The sequence below is a fragment of the Erinaceus europaeus genome, chromosome 16 (genome assembly GCF_950295315.1).
Source record: "Erinaceus europaeus chromosome 16, mEriEur2.1, whole genome shotgun sequence".
NCBI lineage: Eukaryota > Metazoa > Chordata > Mammalia > Eulipotyphla > Erinaceidae > Erinaceus > Erinaceus europaeus.
In genome coordinates, this window is record NC_080177.1 from 183,100 (window position 1) to 200,868 (window position 17,769).

A 17,769-nucleotide genomic window follows, 5' to 3' on the forward strand; every position below is an offset into this window, starting at 1 on the left:
AGGGTGTATAGGAGTCATGGTCCATGGGTGTTCAGGGTCCATGGGGGGGTCAGGGTCCATAGGGGGGTCAGTGTCCATCAGGGGCCAGGGTCTATGGGGTGTCAGGGTCTATGGGGGGTCAGGGTCTATGGGGGGTCAGGGTCCATGGGGGTTCAGAGTCCATGGGGTGTCTGGGTCTATGGGGGGTCAGGGTCCATGGGGTCAGGGTCCATGGGGGGGTCAGGTTCTATGGGGTCAGGGCCTATGGGGTCAGGGTCCATGGGGTCAGGGTCTAAGGGGGTCAGGGTCTATGGGGGGGTCAGGGTCTATGGGGGGTCAGGGTCCATGGGGGGATCAGGGTCCATGGGGTGTCTGGGTCCATGGGGGGTCAGGGTCCATGGGGTCAGTCTATGGGTGGTCAGGGTCCATGGGGGGTCAGGGTCTATGGGGTCAGGGTCCATGGGGGTCAGGGTCCATGGGTTCAGGGTCTATGGGTGGTCAGGGTCCATGGGGGGTCAGGTTCTATGGGGTCAGGGTCCATGGGGTCAGGGTCCATGGGGTCAGGGTCCATGGGGGGGTCAGGTTCTATGGGGTCAGGGCCTATGGGGTCAGGGTCCATGGGGTCAGGGTCTAAGGGGGTCAGGGTCTATGGGGGGGTCAGGGTCTATGGGGGGTCAGGGTCCATGGGGGGGTCAGGGTCCATGGGGTGTCTGGGTCCATGGGGGGTCAGGGTCCATGGGGTCAGTCTATGGGGTCAGGGTCCATGGGGTCAGGGTCTAAGGGGGTCAGGGTCTATGGGGGGGTCAGGGTCTATGGGGGGTCAGGGTCCATGGGGTGTCTGGGTCCATGGGGGGTCAGGGTCCATGGGGTCAGTCTATGGGTGGTCAGGGTCCATGGGTGGTCAGGGTCTATGGGGTCAGCGTCCATGGGGGTCAGGGTCCATGGGTGGTCAGGGTCCATGGGGGGTCAGGTTCTATGGGGTCAGGGTCCATGGGGTCAGCGTCCATGGGGTCAGGGTCCATGGGGTCAGGGTCTATGCGGTGGTCAGGGTCTAGGAGGAGTCAGGGTCAGCGGGTTGTCAGGGTAAGTGTGGCTTCAGGTTCCAGGGGGTCGAGGTCCATGAGCGGGTCAGCGTCCCTCCCGGCAGGGCTCAGGGCTCGGGGCTCCTCCCGGGCTCCGCACCCGCCCACGGGGCTCGTGAGCAGGACACCCCGTCCCTCGCAGGAAAGCGCTCGTTCTCCTACGACTTCTCAGCTTTAGGCTCCAACGAGGTGGGTTCGGAGCGTCCTGCAACTGGCCACTGTGCGGGGGCCAAGGCGCCACCGGGAGCCGGGCTGCGGCGGGACACCGGGCCGGGCTGCGGGGCGCGCTCGCCCGCAACGCCGCCGCGTGTCCCCCGCGCGCCACCGTAGGCCTCGCCTTCCCCGCCCCCTTCCCACGCCTCCGCCCGCTCAGCCACGTCATGACGTCACGCCGCGTCCGGCCGCCCCGCCTCCGCGGCGCCCGCCCGCCCGCTCCCTCGCCGGCCGCCGCCATCGCCGTCATGCTGGTCGCCGCTCTCCGCCGCTGCGCCGCCGCCGCCGCCCGGGCCGGGCCCCTCGGCCCCCGGATCCGCACCCCGGGCCCCGCGGCCGCCGCCCCCGCCCCCGCCGGTAAGCCCACCCCGCCCGTCGCGCCGCGGCCCCGTGTCCTTGCGGTGACCTGGGCGACCGCGCCGCACCCTGGCCGCCGGGGACGGAGCCCGCGGGGTGGCCCAGAGGCGGGGGTCCGCCGCCGCGCAGAACCCAGGTCCCGAGACCCCGCCGCCCCGCACACCCCCGGCCCCGAGACCCCAGGCCCCGCCGCTCCGCTGACCCGAGACCCCGCCGCCCCCGACCTCGCAGACCCCCGACCCCACCGTCCCCGACCCCGCAGACCCCGCCGCCCCCCGACCCCGCCGCCCCCCGACCCCGCCGCCCCCGACCCCGCCGCCCCCCGACCCCGCAGACCCCCGACCCCGCCGACCCCCGACCCCGCCGCCCCCGACCCCGCCGCCCCCGACCCCGCAGACCCGAGACCCCTCCGCCCCCTGACCCCGCCGCCCCGCAGACCCCCAGGCCCCTCAGACCTCTGCCGCCCCCCGAAGGTGACATGGAGGCCGTGGTGGGGCTGGGGGCACTGTCCTGCGGCCCCGTCGCCCCGGCCCTCGCCCAGCCCGGCCCTGAGCCCCGAGGGCGCCGCCAGGGGGCGCTGCGACCGCGGCCTCCGCGTGACCTTGGGGCCCGGGCGGCGGTGACCTCGGTGACCTGCCCTGGACGGGACGCGACACGACACGACACGACCCCCGCCCGCCCCCTGCCCTGGACGCGACGCGACACGACCCCCGCCAGCCCCCTGCCCTGGACGGGACGCGACACGACACGACCCCCGCCCGCCCCCTGCCCTGGACGGGACGCGACACGACCCCCGCCAGCCCCCTGCCCTGGACGGGACGCGACACGACACGACCCCCGCCCGCCCCCTGCCCTGGACGGGACGCGACACGACCCCCGCCAGCCCCCTGCCCTGGACGGGACGCGACACGACCCCCGCCCGCCCCCTGCCCTGGACGGGACGCGACACGACACGACCCCCGCCCGCCCCCTGCCCTGGACGGGACGCGACACGACCCCCGCCCGCCCCCTGCCCTGGACGGGACGCGACACGACCCCCGCCAGCCCCCTGCCCTGGACGGGACGCGACACGACCCCCGCCCGCCCCCTGCCCTGGACGGGACGCGACACGACACGACCCCCGCCCGCCCCCTGCCCTGGACGGGACGCGACACGACCCCCGCCAGCCCCCTGCCCTGGACGGGACGCGACACGACACGACCCCCGCCCGCCCCCTGCCCTGGACGCGACGCGACACGACCCCCGCCCGCCCCCGCCCTGCTGTCCTCCAGGCTGGCGGCCGCTGGCTACTGGGCGATGCCGCCGCCCTCGGAGCCCCCGGAGGCCGGTTGGAGTGAGACCCACAGGCGATGCCGGCCGGACGCGTCCTGCATGCCGAGCTGGCTCGCCCGGCGGAGCGCACGCCGGCAGCTGCGGAGACCCGGCTCGGGCTGGGCAGCCGCAGAACTACCTGGCGGCCGAGCAACCGGGCTGCGGGTGGCGGTCTGAGGAGCGAAGGCCTGGCGGGATTCGCCCGTCGGGGCTGCGAGCCGCGTCTACTGTCCCGGCCTCGGTGCCACGGTGGGAGAGCTTTCTGAACGCTCAGCATAAGCAGCGGGTCCTGTAACAGCCGGGCTACCTGTTTGCCTTCTCCCGAGAGCCAGGCCGGGAGACCTGCGCGCCGCTTTTTTTATTTCTTTCTTTTCATTGCCCGTGTTTTATTGTTGTAGTTATTATTATTGTCGTCGTCGTTGTTGGACAGGACAGAGAGAAATGGAGGGAGGAGGGGAAGACAGAGGGGGAGAGAGAGAAGGACAGACACCTGCAGACCTGCTGCACCGCCTGTGAAGCGACGCCCCTGCAGGTGCCGCTTAGTGCCACCTGCGCTTGACCCGCTGCGCTACCCCCCGACTCCCAGTCTATTACAAGATGCAGGGGGGGGCCGGGTGGTGCAGCAGCTGGTTAAGTCCATGTATTACGGTGCACAAGGACCCAGGTTCAAGCCCCTGGGCCCCACCTGCAGGGGGAAGTTTCGTAAGTGGTGATGTGGCTGTCTTTCTGTCTCTCTTTCCCCCTGTACCTCTCCCCCTGTCAATTTCTTTCTGTTAAAAAGCAATATAACGTAAAAAAACAAGCAGAGGAGACCAAAGTCTCCTTCACTTCAGCGGGGGCCATGCTTGGCCCCGGGTCGCGCAGGCGGCGAGGCAGCGAGTATCCCAGTGCGCTCTGGCCTGTTGGAACCGGGACACGTCTTTGTCGTGACTCCCGACAGCCCGGTTACCTCACAGGCCTCGGGTGGTTTCTGGTGACCACTGTTGGATCCCACCACCTGCTACGATGGCGACGCTTTCGTCTTATAGATAAAGAAGGGGTCGGTGCTAAGGCAAGACAGTGGGACGGTGAAGAGCCTGGAAGGGTCTGACCACTAGGCTCTGCTTCTCCCAGAACCCAGAAGTGAGATGCGCTCCTCACCCGGCACTGCTTGGGGTGTCTGCGGCTCCAGAGTGTCCCTGACACTGTTAAGTTTGGGGCCGGCAGCTGGCTTACCCAATAGGAGGCACACACCTGTGTTTGCAAGGACCTGGGTTCAAGCCCTGGACTACCAGGTGAGAGTGCCTGCAGTGGGGGAGAGGGCAGCTTCACCAGCAGCACTGCAGTTTCTGTTCTCTCTCTCTCTGCCTCTCTGTCTCAAGAGTGGGAACCTATTTTCAAAGGACCATTTGGATATTTTACTTATTTATTTTTACCAGGTCACTGCTAAGCTCTGGCTTCTGGTGGTGCTGGCTGGGGATTGAACCTAGGACCTCAAAGCTTCAGGCATGAAAGTTCTGTGCATAAACATTATGCTGTCTCCCCAGCCCATTTAGATAAATCAACTGAAAAATTGGCACTTTAGGGGGGACAGGGAGTAGGAAGTGCAGGGACCGGCATAAGGATCCCGGTTCGAGCCCCCGGCTCCCCACCTGCAGGGGAGTCGCTTCCCAGGCGGTGAGGCAGGTCTGCAGGTGTCTGTCTTTCTCTCCCCCTCTCTGTCTCCCCTCCTCTCTCCGTTTCTCTCTGTCCTATCCAACAAAAAGGGGGGGGGAAGGCCTCCTGGAGCAATGGATTCCGGGTGTAGTCAGCAAGCCCCAGCCATGACCCTCAGGCAGAAAAAGAAAAAAATTAGCAGAGTATTTTTAAAAAAAAAAACCTCTTGGGCAGGGAGAGAGCGTAATGGTTCTGCGAAAAGACTCCTGCCTAAGGCTCCAAGGTCTCAGCCTCCACCCCCAGCGCCGCCATCAGCCAGAGCTGAGCAGGGCTGTGGTCAACCCCAACCCCATCCCCCATGTCTTGCCCTCTGTATCTCTCTCATTAAAAAAAAAGTTTAATCTTTTAAAAAATACCTTCTCCTACCCCCCCAAAAAAAGTTTAACCTATAATGCTGCTATGATGAAACTAGATTTATTGGATCTCAGATTCCTCTGGCTGCAGGCACTGGGCGCCCTGCTCTATGTAAAAGGAGGAAGAAAGCTGCCGGTACCTGATGCGTCCCCTGGGGCGGCCCTTGGCTGCGTGGAGATCACGACTCGCACCTGTGCGGGCGCCACACGCACCAGGCTGATGCTCTGATGGATCGTGTGGCCCCAGAGGTGGCCCAGTGCATGAAGCTCTGGGTCCTGGGTTCGAGCCCCAGCATCACATGCTGCCAGTCACGGCTCAAGCCCAGGACCCTTGGGTAGGACTCGGACCCCTGAGGCGCGTTTCAGCCCCACGCAGAGGTTACTAGTGTGAGAAAACAGTTTGAAAGTTACTGTGGTCAGGTTGTAGAATTTACTTTTTTTTTTTTTCTTTATGGTTCGTTTTATGACTCATTCCTTCAATCTGCTTTAACAATCACAGCCAAGTCATAGTTGGACATTTGAACAGTGGTAGCACATCAGTCATATTAGAGAACACACTCGGGGCCAGGCTGTGGCGCACCTGCTTGAACGCACACACTACAGTGCCCAAGGACCCAGGCTCAAGGCCCCGGTCCCCACCTGCAGGGGGAAAGCTTCACAAGTGGTGAAGCAAGGCTTCAGGTGTCTCTCTGTCTCTCTCCCTTTCTGTCTTCTTCTCCCCTCTCAGTTTCTCTGTTCCTATCCAATAATAAATTTAAAAAAAGAGATTTTGTCTTAAAAGAAGAGAACACATGCTTAGGGTTTGGGACAGAGATGTGAGTGCATGCATGTGTATAAGTATTTTCCTTCACGTGTGCACTTTATTTTTAATAAGATCCTTCTTCCTCCTCCTCCTCCTCCTCCTCCTCCTCCTCTTCTTCTTCTTCTTCTTCCTCTTCTTTTTGCTACCAGGATTATGACTGGGGTTCAGTACTTGTACCACTCCACTGTTCCCAATGGTCATTTTATTTTTTTCCTTTTTGATAGAGGGTAAGAGACAGAATGCTAAAGAAGGAAAAAGAGGGGCCAGGTAGTGGCACATCTGGTTAAGCACACATAGTGCAAAGTGCAAGGATCCAGGTTGGAGCCCTCAGCTCCCCACCTACAGGGGAGAAGCTTCACAAGTGGTGAAGCAGGTCTGCAGGTCTCTGTCTATCTCCCCCTCCCATCTCAATTTTTCTCCATCCTATCCAATAAAAATTTTTTTTTAAATGGCTGTTAGGAGCAGTGGATTCATAGTGCTAGCACCAAGCACTAGCAATAACCTTAGAGACGAGAGAGAGAGAGAGAGAGATGGAAAGACAGAGACAGAGAGTGCAGGGGGATATCTGTAGCAGCGCTGAGCCACTCATGAAGCTTTCCCTGAAGGTGGGGACCTGAAGATTGAACTGGGTCCTCACCCCGGTAAGAATTTACTTTTTACCATAATTCACTGGAGAACATTATTTTTTACAAATATCAAGAACAGGGCAGTGATAGATAGCATAGTGGTTATGCAAAGAGACTTTCGTGTCTGAGGCTCCAAAGTCCCAGGCTCAGTCCTCCTGAGCACCATAAACCAGGGCTGAGCAGTGCTCTGGTAGAAAGAAAGAGAATGGGTAAAGATGGATAAAGAACAGCCAGGGAAATGACTCGGTGGTGGGACGGAGCTTAGATGAGTGAAGCTCCAGGTTCTACCCCCAATACTGCATGTGAGGGGGGTAGTTAGCATAATGGTTATGCAAAGAGACTCTCTCATGCTTGAGGCTCCAAAGTCCCAGGTTCAGTTCCCCGCACCACCATAAACCAAGCTCCAAGCTGAACAGTGCTCTGGCTAAAAAATACTAGTTAAGTAAATATATAAAACAATAATAATGTAGTCAGGTGGTATCGCAGTGAGTTAAGGACCAGTGTAAGGATCCCGGTTCGAGCTCCCGGCTCCCCACCTGCAGGGGCATCGCTTCACAGGCTGTGAGGCAGGTCTGCAGGTGTCTGTCTCCCTCTCTGTCTTCCCCTCCTCTCTCCAGTTCTCTGTCCTATGTGACAATGATGACATCAATAATAACTACTACAACAACAAAAAAACAAGGGCAACAAAAAGGAAGATAAATATTAAAAGTAGTAATAATGAAATGAAATAAAGTGTTGACTTATTTTGTTTACCATAGCACTACTCAGCTTTCTCTTACAGTGGTCCTGGGGGTTCGTCCCGGAAGTCTCTTTTCTCTTTATTATTGGGGGGGCTACTGGCTTACAGTTGACATTTTCCAGTTTCCCACACAACACTCACCCCCACCTAGGTCCTCCTCCACCATCATGTTCCAGGGTCTGAACCCTCCTCTCACCTTTACTTTGGTGCCATGCACCAACTCCTCCCTCTTTTCTTAATTCCTGAGATAGCAGCATTTCGTATTAATACACACTGGCTTGTCCTGCTCGAGAATAAAAGTTGGTTCAGAACTTATCACATTGAGTGAGCACCGCCGGGCTGCTTATTTACATCCCTGTGCAGCTCTGCTGGGGATGGAGCCCGGGGCTGCAGAGCCTCCCGGCAGGACAGCCTTTGTATGGCCGCCACGCTGTCTCCTGCGCCAGACTCCACGTCTGACGACCGGCGGGCGGGGAGTTGTGTGGCCTGCAAACAGTGAAAGAGGAAGGGCCAGGCCGCCACTCAGGCTCTGTGCTCTCCTGCAGTGACCCAGCCTGTCCGCGGCTCCCACGGCGGCTCCCACGAGACAGACGAGGAGTTCGACGCTCGCTGGGTGATGTACTTCAACAAGCCAGACATCGATGCCTGGGAACTGCGTAAAGGTAAGGTGCCTGCGGGCTTGGGTGAAGATGCACCCCGCCCGTGCCAGGTGCCCTCCATGCCCTGCAGCGGGAAGCCGGCAGCTCTGGCCACGTGGAGCTGCAACAGGCCTGGAAAGTGGGCACGTGTCAAAAACAAGATTTGGCTCTGTTTAAGGTTAAACGGGGGAGGTTTTTTTTGTTTCTGTAAAGCTTTTCTTTTTAAATATTATTTATTTCCTTTTTGTTGTTTTTATTGTTGTAGTTATTGGTGTTGTTGATGTCGTTGTTGTTGTTGATGTCGTTGTTGTTGGGTAGGACAGAGAGAAGTGGGGACGGGTGGGGAGAGAGAGACAGACACCTGCAGACCTTCACCACCTGTGAAGCGACTCCCCTGCAGGTGGGGAGCTGGGGGCTTGAACTGGGATTCTTATGCCGGTCCTTGTGCTTGGTGCCACGTGCACTTAATACGCTGTGCCACCGCTGGACTCCCACAAGGGAGGTTTATTCATAAAAATCCTGTAAGTGAAATAAGTCAGAAACAGGAGGATGAATATGGGATGATCTCACTCTCAGGCAGAAGTTGAAAAGCAAGATCAGAAACGAAAACAAGTCGAACCTGAAATGGAATTGGCGTATCGCACCAAAGTAAAAGACTCTGGGGTGGGTGGGTGGGGAGAATACAGGTCCATGAAGGACGATAAATGACATAGTGGGGGTTGTATTGTTAAATGGGAAACTGGGGAATGTTATCCATGTACAAACTTTTTTTTTATTTCTTTATTGGGGAATTAATGTTTTACATTCAACAGTAAATACAATATGTACAAACTATTGTATTTACTAATTAATGTTTTACATTCAACAGTAAATACAATAGTTTGTACATATTGTATTTACTGTTGAATGTAAGACATTAATTCCCCAATAAAGAAATACATTTTTTTTTAAAAAAAATCACTGTAAACGGGAGTCGGGCGATAGTGTAGCAGGTTAAGCGCTTAAGTGCATATGGCACAAAGCACAAGGACCAGCGCAATGATCCCGGTTCGAGCCCCGGCTCCCCACCGGCAGGGGAGTCGCTTCACTGGCAGTGAAGCAGGTCTGCAGGTGTCTGTCTGTCTCTCCCCCTGTCTTCCCTACTCTCAATTTCTCTCTGTCCTACCCAACAATAACAACAACCACAACAACAATAAACAAGGGCAACAAAAGGGGAAAATGGCCTCCAGGAGCAGTGGATTTGTAGTGCAGGTACCGAGCCCAGTGTTAACCCAGGAGGCAAAAAAGATTTGGTCTATGCATATGTGCCAGCATCAGTCATAAAAATGAGAAAATAGAAAACAACCAGGGTAACAAAAAAGGAAAAAAAGTGGCCTCCAGGAGCAATGGATTCGAGGTGCAGCCGAGTCCCGGCCGTAACCCTGGAGGCAAAAAAAAAGAAGAAGGAGGAGGAAATAGGGAGCCGCGCGGTGGCGCAGCGGGGTAAGCACAGGTGGCGCAGAGCGCAGGGACCGGTGTAAGGGTCCCGGTTCGAGCCCCCGGCTCCCCACCTGCAGGGGAGTCGCTTCACAGGCGCTGAAGCAGGCCTGCAGGTGTCTGTCTTTCTCTCCCCCTCTCTGTCTTCCCCTCCTCTCTCCATTTCTCTCTGTCCTGTCCAACAACGACGACATCAATAACAATAATAACTACAATAAAACAAGGCAACAAAAGAAAATTAAAAGAGCAAGAAATAAGTATTTTGAACTTCTCTGTAGGAACATAGTGTCTCTGTTTTACTGCCAGCAGGGAGACTTTTACTGGATAATGTTGATCAAGAGAATCTTCATTTTGTTGTCTCATCTGTGCACAGCAATCACCCCAGCTATTTCCTGGTCTAATCGGAGTTTGTGCGCTTAATGTTTCTCTCTCCAAACCCCATAGTGTCTTCATTTGGGCCTTACTCTCCTTGAGCATTTCTCTAGAACTTGTTAAAGTGTATTCTCTAGCTTTGATAGAGGCCTGAACCACCCGTCTGCTTCAGTAGCCCATCTAGTAGTCAGTGCTTAATTTCTTTTTTTTTTTTATTTTTTAATATTTATTTTCCCTTTTGTTGCCCTTGTTTTGTTGTAATTATTGTTGTTGTTACTGATGTCATTGTTGGACAGGACAGAGAGAAATGGAGAGAGGAGGGGAAGACAGAGAGGGGGAGAGAAAGACAAACACCTGCAGACCTGCTTCAGCGCCTGTGAAGCGACCCCCCTGCAGGTGGGGAGCCGGGGGCTCGAACCGGGATCCCTAAGCCGGTCCTTGAGCTTCGCGCCACCTGCACTCAACCTGCTGAGCTACCACCCGACTCCCTAGTGTTTAATTTCATGTTTAATGGACATGAGGCTGATGTGACCTTTGGTCTGACAGGAATGAACACGCTTGTCAGCTACGATCTGGTCCCTGAGCCCAAAATCATCGATGCTGCGCTGCGGGCCTGCAGACGACTGAATGACTTCGCTAGTGCCGTCCGGATCCTTGAGGTCGTGAAGGTCAGTGGCAGGCCCTGCAGGGGACTCAGGTCGCGCGTGTGGGGTGGCCCTCTGCTTCTCTTAATTGCCACCAGGGTTACGACTGGGGCTTGTGCTGGCACTGTGGATCCATTGCTCCTGCTGGCATCCTTCCTCCCCTTCTAGTTTATTGGATAAGACAGAAAGAAATAGAGGGGAGGGAGATAGGGAGGGAGGGAGACAGCTGCAGCCCAGCTTCACTGCTCATGAAGCTTCCCCCTGCAGGTGGGGACCGGGGCTCAAACCCAGGTGCTTGCATGGTGATGTGCTCAGCCGGGCGCACCACTGCCAGCCCCAACCTCTGTAGTTGAAAAGTTGTTGTGGGAGTAGTTGGAGTATTGATTACTTGTCATTGTGTTCTGTGTTTTTTTTTTTTTTTTTTTATCTTTCTCTCCCCCTCTCTGTCTTCCCCTCCTCTCTCCATTTTTCTCTGTCCTGTCCAACAATGACAAAATCAATAATAATAACAACAATAAAAAACAAGGGCAACAAAAGGGAAAATAAATAAATATAAAAAACAATTTAAAAACAAAAGGATGAGATGGTCCAGGAGGTATGCAGTGGATAAGACATTGGACTCTCAAGCATGAGATCCCAAGTTCAGTCCCCAGCAGCACATGGACCAGTGATGTCTGGTTTCTTCTCTCTCTCTTATCTTTCTCATTAATAAATAAAATCTTTTAAAAGGGGGGAGTGCAGAAGGGAGGAACTATAGAACTAGAATATTGCTCTGCCACGTGGTGATATGCTGCCAGGGGTTGAGCCCGGGACGTATGCTGGAGGGCCGAGTCCTTTATCCATTGTGCCGCCTCCAGGGCGTGAAATTTTATCTTAAGAAAATAGTAAAGGACACACACCTGCTGGAACACACACATTTGCTATGCACGGGGGCCCAGGTTCAAGCCCCACCCCCACCTGCATGGGGGTCTTCACAAGTGGTGAAGCAGGCCTGCTGGCGTCTCTCTCTGTCTCCGTCCCTCGCCCCTCTCAGTTTTTCTCCATATATATACATGGATGTACAGGTGTGACTAAGTTTTTGTGCTGTTTGTGAGATGAAATTGAACGTTAGTGGTTTCAAAAGATGGAGAGTCTCAGCAGTGACTATCAGTAGGCATCTATTAATGTTGTAGAAGTCCTTTTAATAAAGATCTTCATAAACTGAAGAGCATGATGAAACGATGATTGTGGGAACCGAATCCATTTTGTTGAAAACAGATGAGAATGTAGGATATACACTTATTTCCCTCTTTTAATTGTAGCTGCCGATCCTGATTTATTTTTTAAATTTTACTATTTTCTAGACAATGAGAGGAAATTGAGGAAGGAGGGAGGTAGGGAAAGATGCCTGCAGCACTGCCACAACTCTGTGAGCTCCCCTGCAGGTGGGGCCGGGGTTTGATTTTTCTAAGACCAGGTACATGCATTTCTCCTTTTAAAAAAGATATTTTCCCTTTTGTTGCCCTTATTTTATTGTTGTAGTTGTTATTGATGTCGTTGTTGTTGGATAGGACAGAGAGAAATCAAGAGGGGGAGAGAAAGACAGACACCAGCAGACCTGCTTCACCTGCTTGTGAAACGACTCCCCTGCAGGTGGGGAGCCGGGGGCTCGAACCGGGATCCTTACTCCTTGTGCCAGTCCTTGCCCTTTGCGCCACGTGCATTTAACCTGCTCCGCTACCGCCCGACTCCCTTCTTTTTTTAAAGGTATTTTTCAATTATATAACAGTGCCAAAATAGGCCTGGTAAAGGCAGATAACAGTTTGGCTTTTTTCTTTAAATATTTATTTATTATATTCCCTTTTGTTGCCCTTGTTTTATTGTTGTAGTTATTATTGTTGCTGGTGTTGTCGTTGGATAGAGAGAAATGGAGAGAGGAGGAAAAGATGGGGAGAGAGAAAGACAGACACCTGCAGACCTGCTTCACCGCCTGTGAAGCGACTCCCCTGCAGGTGGGGAGCCAGGGCCTTCGAACCAGGATCCTTATGCCGGTCCTTGTGCTTTGCTCCACCTGCGCTTATCCCGCTGTGCTACTGCCCAGGACTCCTGGCTTTTTTTTTTTTTTTAATTATTCCCTTTTGTTGCCCTTGTTCTATTGTAGTTATTATTATTGTTGATGTCGTCGTTGCTGGATAGGACAGAGAGAAATGGAGAGAGGAGGAGAGAAAGACACCTGTAGACGTGCTTCACCACCTGTGCAGAGACTCTCATGCTGGAGGCTCAAAAGTCCCAGGTTCAGTTCCCCACCCCACCATAAGCCGGAGCTGAGCAGAACTTTGGTTAAAAAAAAGAAAAAAGGGGGTCGGGCGGTAGCACAGTGGGTTAAGCTCACGTGGCTTGAAGCGCAGGGAGTGGCATAAGGATCCCATTTCGAGCCCCCGGCTCCCCACCTGCAGGGGAGTCGCTTCCTAGGCGGTGAAGCAGGTCTGCAGGTGTCTGTCTTTCTCTCCCCCTCTCTGTCTTCCCCTCCTCTCTGTCCTATCCAACAACGACAACATCATCAATAATAATAATAACCACAACAAGGCTACAGCAACAAGGGCAACAAAGGGGGGAAGAAAAAAAAAAGAAAGAAAAAGAAATTAGAGAGCAGAGAAAATAGCATAGTGGTTACACAACAGACTTTAATGTTTGAGGCACTGTAGATCCCAGGTTCAGTCCACAGTTAACCATGAGCCAGAGCTGAACAGTGCTCTGTCCGGTGGGGAAAAGGGTTCTGTGTGCTGTCAACCCACACAGCACCGGCGCGTAATTCAGTTAGGGTCTCAAATTGGATGTGAATTAAAATCCTTCCCTGTGTTAACTTGATTGCTCCTGTTGCCTCTGGAGTTTAATCATTGAATTCTGTCATCACCATCTTTTGCTGTTAACTCTGAGCTTTAAAGTGTGTGTATGGCCCAGTTTACTCTCATTGTTACTGTCGAGATTTATTTGTTTATTATTGCTACCAGGGATATCACTGGGGCTCATTGCCTGCACGATGAATCCACTGCTCTCAGTGGTGTTTTTCTGTGTGTGTGTGTGTGTGTGTGTGTGTCTGGAGATGGCGCGGTGGATAAAGCATTGGATTCTCGAGTATGAGGTACCAAGTTCAATCCCTGGCAGCATATGTACCAGAGTGATGTCTGGTTCTTTCTCTCCTATCATTCTCATGAGTAAGTAAATAAATAATTAAAAAAATAAAGTAGATGCCTAAGCTCCACTAGTAGAATTATTTGTCTCGAGGGTTATTGCCAGGGCTCAATGCCTGCACCACAATCCGCTGCTCCTGGAGGCCATTCTTTCCCTTTCGTTACCCTGGTTGTTTTATTGTTGTGGTTATTGTTGTTGTTATTGATGTCGTTGTTGTTGGATAGGACAGAGAGAAATGGAGAGAGGAGGGGAAGACAGAGGGGGGAGAGAAAGACAGACACCTGCAGACCTGCTTCACCGCCTGTGAAGCGACTCCCCTGCAGGTGGGGAGCCGGGGGCTCGAACCAGGATCCTTACGCCGGTCCTTAACCCACTTTACCTGCTGCGCTACCGCCCCATTCCCAGCATGAAATTCTCTTTACACAACCATTATGCTATCTATCCCCTCTCCCCTAAACATGTTTTTAAAACTTATCTTGGGTGGAGGTACAGCTTAATGGTTATGCAAAGAGACTTTCATGCCTGAAGCTCTCAAGTCCCGGGTTCAATCCCCCACACCGCCATAAGCCAAAGCTGAGCAGTGCTCTGGTAAAAATAAAAAAACCTTCCCTTGAGGGCTGACAGAATAGATGGCCTGTGTCATGGGCTGCTTCGCCAAGTGCCTCCTCACTGCTCTCTGTTAAACACACACAGTGATGAGTATGCAAACTTGGAAGTATAGGACTGTCTGTGCTGCTGGCCTTTGCATATGTGACTGAAATAACTGTCCATTCAGGTCATTAACAGGGTGCTTGTTGAAGTGCTAAATGTATTTTCTTCACCATCAGGACAAAGCAGGACCTCACAAGGAAATCTACCCCTATGTCATCCAGGAACTTAGACCAACCTTAAATGAACTGGGAATCTCCACTCCTGAGGAACTGGGCCTAGACAAAGTGTAGACCCCCAGGTAAGCACCGTTTGCTGAGGAGAACAGACCCTCCAGAGAGGGCTGAAGCCTACGTCTTTTTTCACCAGAGCCCTGCTCTACTCTGGCATATGGGGTGCAGAGGATTGAGCCCGGGACTTTGGAGCCTCTGGCGTGAGAGTCTCTTTGCAAAACCATTATGCTGTCTACCCTGCCCTGACTTAAGTCTTCTGCTCAGCCGTTACTCTGCCCCCCACCTCCCACTCCCACATCTCCTCGTTTGTGAGCGACGAGAGAGATATGTAGTGCCTGGGGTCAGACGCGGAGCCTCTCTTCTTGGGGTCCCAGCACTTTGTCGGCTGAGCTGCCACATGTTTAACAGCAGGGTTTTTGTTTGTTTGTTTGTTTTAATTTTTATTATCTTTATTTATTTATTGGATAGAGACATAAATCGAGAGGGAAGGGAGTGATAGAGAGGGAGAGAGACAGAAAGACAACCGCAGCCCTGCTTCACACTCACAAAGCTTCCGTCTGCAGGTGGGGACCAGGGGTTTGAACCTGGATCCTTGCGCATTCTAACATGTGCGCTCAACCATGTGCGCCCCCTCCTGGCCCCCAGCAGCAGGGTTTTATTAACTTGGTACTCAAGCTCAGATTTTATAATTAAGGAAAGATTCATCAGTAATAAAACACTTAAGTGGTCGGAGGTGTAGCTCCTCTGAGCACGTGTGAGACTTGAAAACCTACCACCGTGTTCATACAGGTGCCACGAGTCCTGGAGAGATTTCTCTGGCTCATGTGAAACTTTGACATGTAATGAATCCTAAGAATGTGCTCCGTTTGGGGCTGGGTGGTGGCTCACCTGCTTGAGTGCACGTGTCACCATGCACAGATCTGAGTTTGAGCCCCTGGTCCCCAGCAGTGGGTGGGGAACTTCACCAGCAGTAATGTGGACCTGCAGGCGTCCATCTCTTTCTCCCCTGTATCCTGTCAAGGCAAAGGGAAAAGTGGGTGCTTGCTGTGGTGGATTCATTGTGTAGGCACCGAGCCCCAGCAGTAACCCTGGAGACAGATAAATAAATAAACTTTACAGGATGCCTTCTTCTATGGAAAGGCAGATTGCCTAGCGAAACCAAAAGGGTGTAGAGGTGGTGTCTGCAGGGGTCACAGAAAATCCTCTGTACGACAAGACATATAAACATATGAGTCACTATAGGACAGAAGGGAGAGAAACATCAGGACACCAGCACTTCCTCCACTGAGCAGGGACAGTGTTCAGACCCAGAGTCATGCTCATGACTAAGCCGGCATACTGTACAACGCAGACTTTCGCTTTTTCTTCCCAGAGAGTGAGGGGACAGGCTGGAGAGAGACCAAAGCGCCACTCCACCACCCCTGCGGCCACCATCCCCGCAGTCCCCTGCCACCATCCCTGCAGCCACCATCCCTGCGGCCACCACCCTCGCAGTCCCCTGCCACCATCCCTGCAGTCCCCTGCCACCATCCCTGCGGCCACCACCCCTGCAGTCCCCTGCCACCATCCCTGCAGTCCCCTGTCACCATCCCTGCGGCCACCACCCCTGCAGTCCCCTGCCACCATCCCTGCAGTCCCCTGCCACCATCCCCGCAGTCCCCGGCCACCATCCCTGCAGTCCCCTGCCACCATCCCTGCAGTCCCCTGCCACCATCCCTGCGGCCACCATCCCTGTGGTCCCCTGCCACCATCCCTGCAGTCCCCTGCCACCATCCCTGTGGCCACCACCCCCGCAGTCCCCTGCCACCATCCCTGCGGCCACCATCCCCGCAGTCCCCTGCCACCATCCCTGCGGCCACCACCCCCGCAGTCCCCTGCCACCATCCCTGCGGCCACCACCCTGCGGTCCCCTGCCACCACCCCTGCAGTCCCCTGCTACCATCCCTGATGCGCCCTTGTTCTCACAGCTTAACCCCAGGGCCTTACACACTATCAGCTACTTCCTGAACCCTCTGATTATTTTTTTAGAGCCCTGTGGCTCCTGATTTGTAGTGGATGAATCTTGCATGTCTGTCAAGTCTTGTTGCTTGGAGTGCAGAGGAGCTTGTGTTGAGCAGGACATACAGACAGCGTAAGGGCAGCTACCCGGCTCTTTGCTCAGCTCTGGCTTGGAGACTGAGCCCGGAGCCTTGGAGTCTCAGGCGTGAAAAATCTTCTGCAGAGCTGTCAGGCTGTCTCCCCAGCTCTCCAGCATTTTTCTATTGGAAAATGTCACCTCTAGTGAATACCAGGGGTGTGTACGGCCAGAAAGCAGAGCCTGAGTTATGGCTAAGAGCAGAAAGGCTGTCTGGAGAGGAGGCTGTCTTGGAAAAGAAGACTTCGCCTTGTTCTTCCTGGCTAGTTTGTATTTACTATCACCGATTATTTTATTTACTACTCAGATACAGGAGCAGAGGGAGAAATAGAACCAGAGCTACCCAGGGATTGAACTAGGGACCTCATGCTTGACAGTCCACTGCACCTGCTCCTGGACCACTAATTAGTGTTTTCTCTTACAGGTGGGCTCCCCAGGGATTTCTCTGTTGCTACTTGACTGTAAACAATTGTCTGGAAATGTTGAGCATGACATGACCTTATTTGAGAAGTTTTCCTTTATTGAATTCCAGACCATGTCATGGTAACTAGGACATCAATAAAAGGGAAATGAGTAAACTGAAAATCGGTCTCAAAGTTCCCTGTGTTTGCTCTGAAGAACAGGAAGCGGCTATTCTGGGGCCGAGGGTGGCTAGCTGCTGTCTTCTGCTGTCAGGGCACCTCTGAGCCGCTCAGCCTCACCTGATTTTGTTGTTGGGTCCAGAAAGTGCCTGGGCTTGGGTGTCTGTGCAGATGAGCCTTTTCCAGAGCAGTGAAGAAGAATAAGGAGGCAGCTGCGAGGCACTGTCTCTGGCCAGCCCCCTGAGCCCTCCTGCCTGCCTGTGCCTGCCTTGCTGTCAGCTCAGGCATCAGGGTCCTTGCTATGGGTGACTTGGAGCCTTTCTCCTTAAAGGATGAAGCAAGTGAGTTTGCTTCTTAAGAGAATAAAATACATACACCAATCCTGCCTTAAAACTGGAAGTCAACTCAGACCAGTATAAGAGGGGCAGTATCAATACTACCTTCTCTGCTGAAGTCATACGAGGAATGAATGCTAAGATCACTTCCGGTAAGGTTCCGACACAACTGGCTGTTTCTCGGCAGCTGGTCCCCTGCCAGAAAGCACGTTATCCCCCCTCCCCCTTTAAAAGTTACAGATGTGAAATGAAGGGACATGGCTGTATGCTTATTGTCGTTGGAGGGCCGTGTTCTTGGGTTTCCATCCACTGTGACTCACTCTTTGCCGGCATGTTATTTGGGGGGGGCAGGATGTCCTGCTTACTTGCTCCATCCCTCC

General features: G+C 54.1%; 1 protein-coding gene across 1 annotated transcript; it reads left to right on the top strand.

The window, feature by feature from the left end:
* Positions 1–1,467: 1,467 nt before the first annotated feature.
* Positions 1,468–17,058, top strand: LOC132533397 (cytochrome c oxidase subunit 5A, mitochondrial). Its single transcript, XM_060174216.1, has 5 exons — positions 1,468–1,631; positions 7,703–7,819; positions 10,190–10,311; positions 14,286–14,407; positions 16,898–17,058. The coding sequence occupies exons 1-4, from the start codon at positions 1,523–1,525 to the stop codon at positions 14,397–14,399; spliced, it is 462 nt and encodes a 153-aa protein (XP_060030199.1). The 5' UTR covers positions 1,468–1,522; the 3' UTR covers positions 14,400–14,407; positions 16,898–17,058.
* Positions 17,059–17,769: the final 711 nt, after the last annotated feature.

Excerpts from the sequence above, each read along its gene's own strand:
- LOC132533397 (XM_060174216.1), top strand. The coding sequence starts at position 1,523 with ATGCTGGTCGCCGCTCTCCGCCGCTGCGCCGCCGCCGCCGCCCGGGCC. Across the intron at positions 7,820-10,189 it reads TGCCTGGGAACTGCGTAAAG|GAATGAACACGCTTGTCAGC; the intron begins GTAAGGTGCCTG and ends TTGGTCTGACAG. Across the intron at positions 10,312-14,285 it reads GGATCCTTGAGGTCGTGAAG|GACAAAGCAGGACCTCACAA; the intron begins GTCAGTGGCAGG and ends CTTCACCATCAG.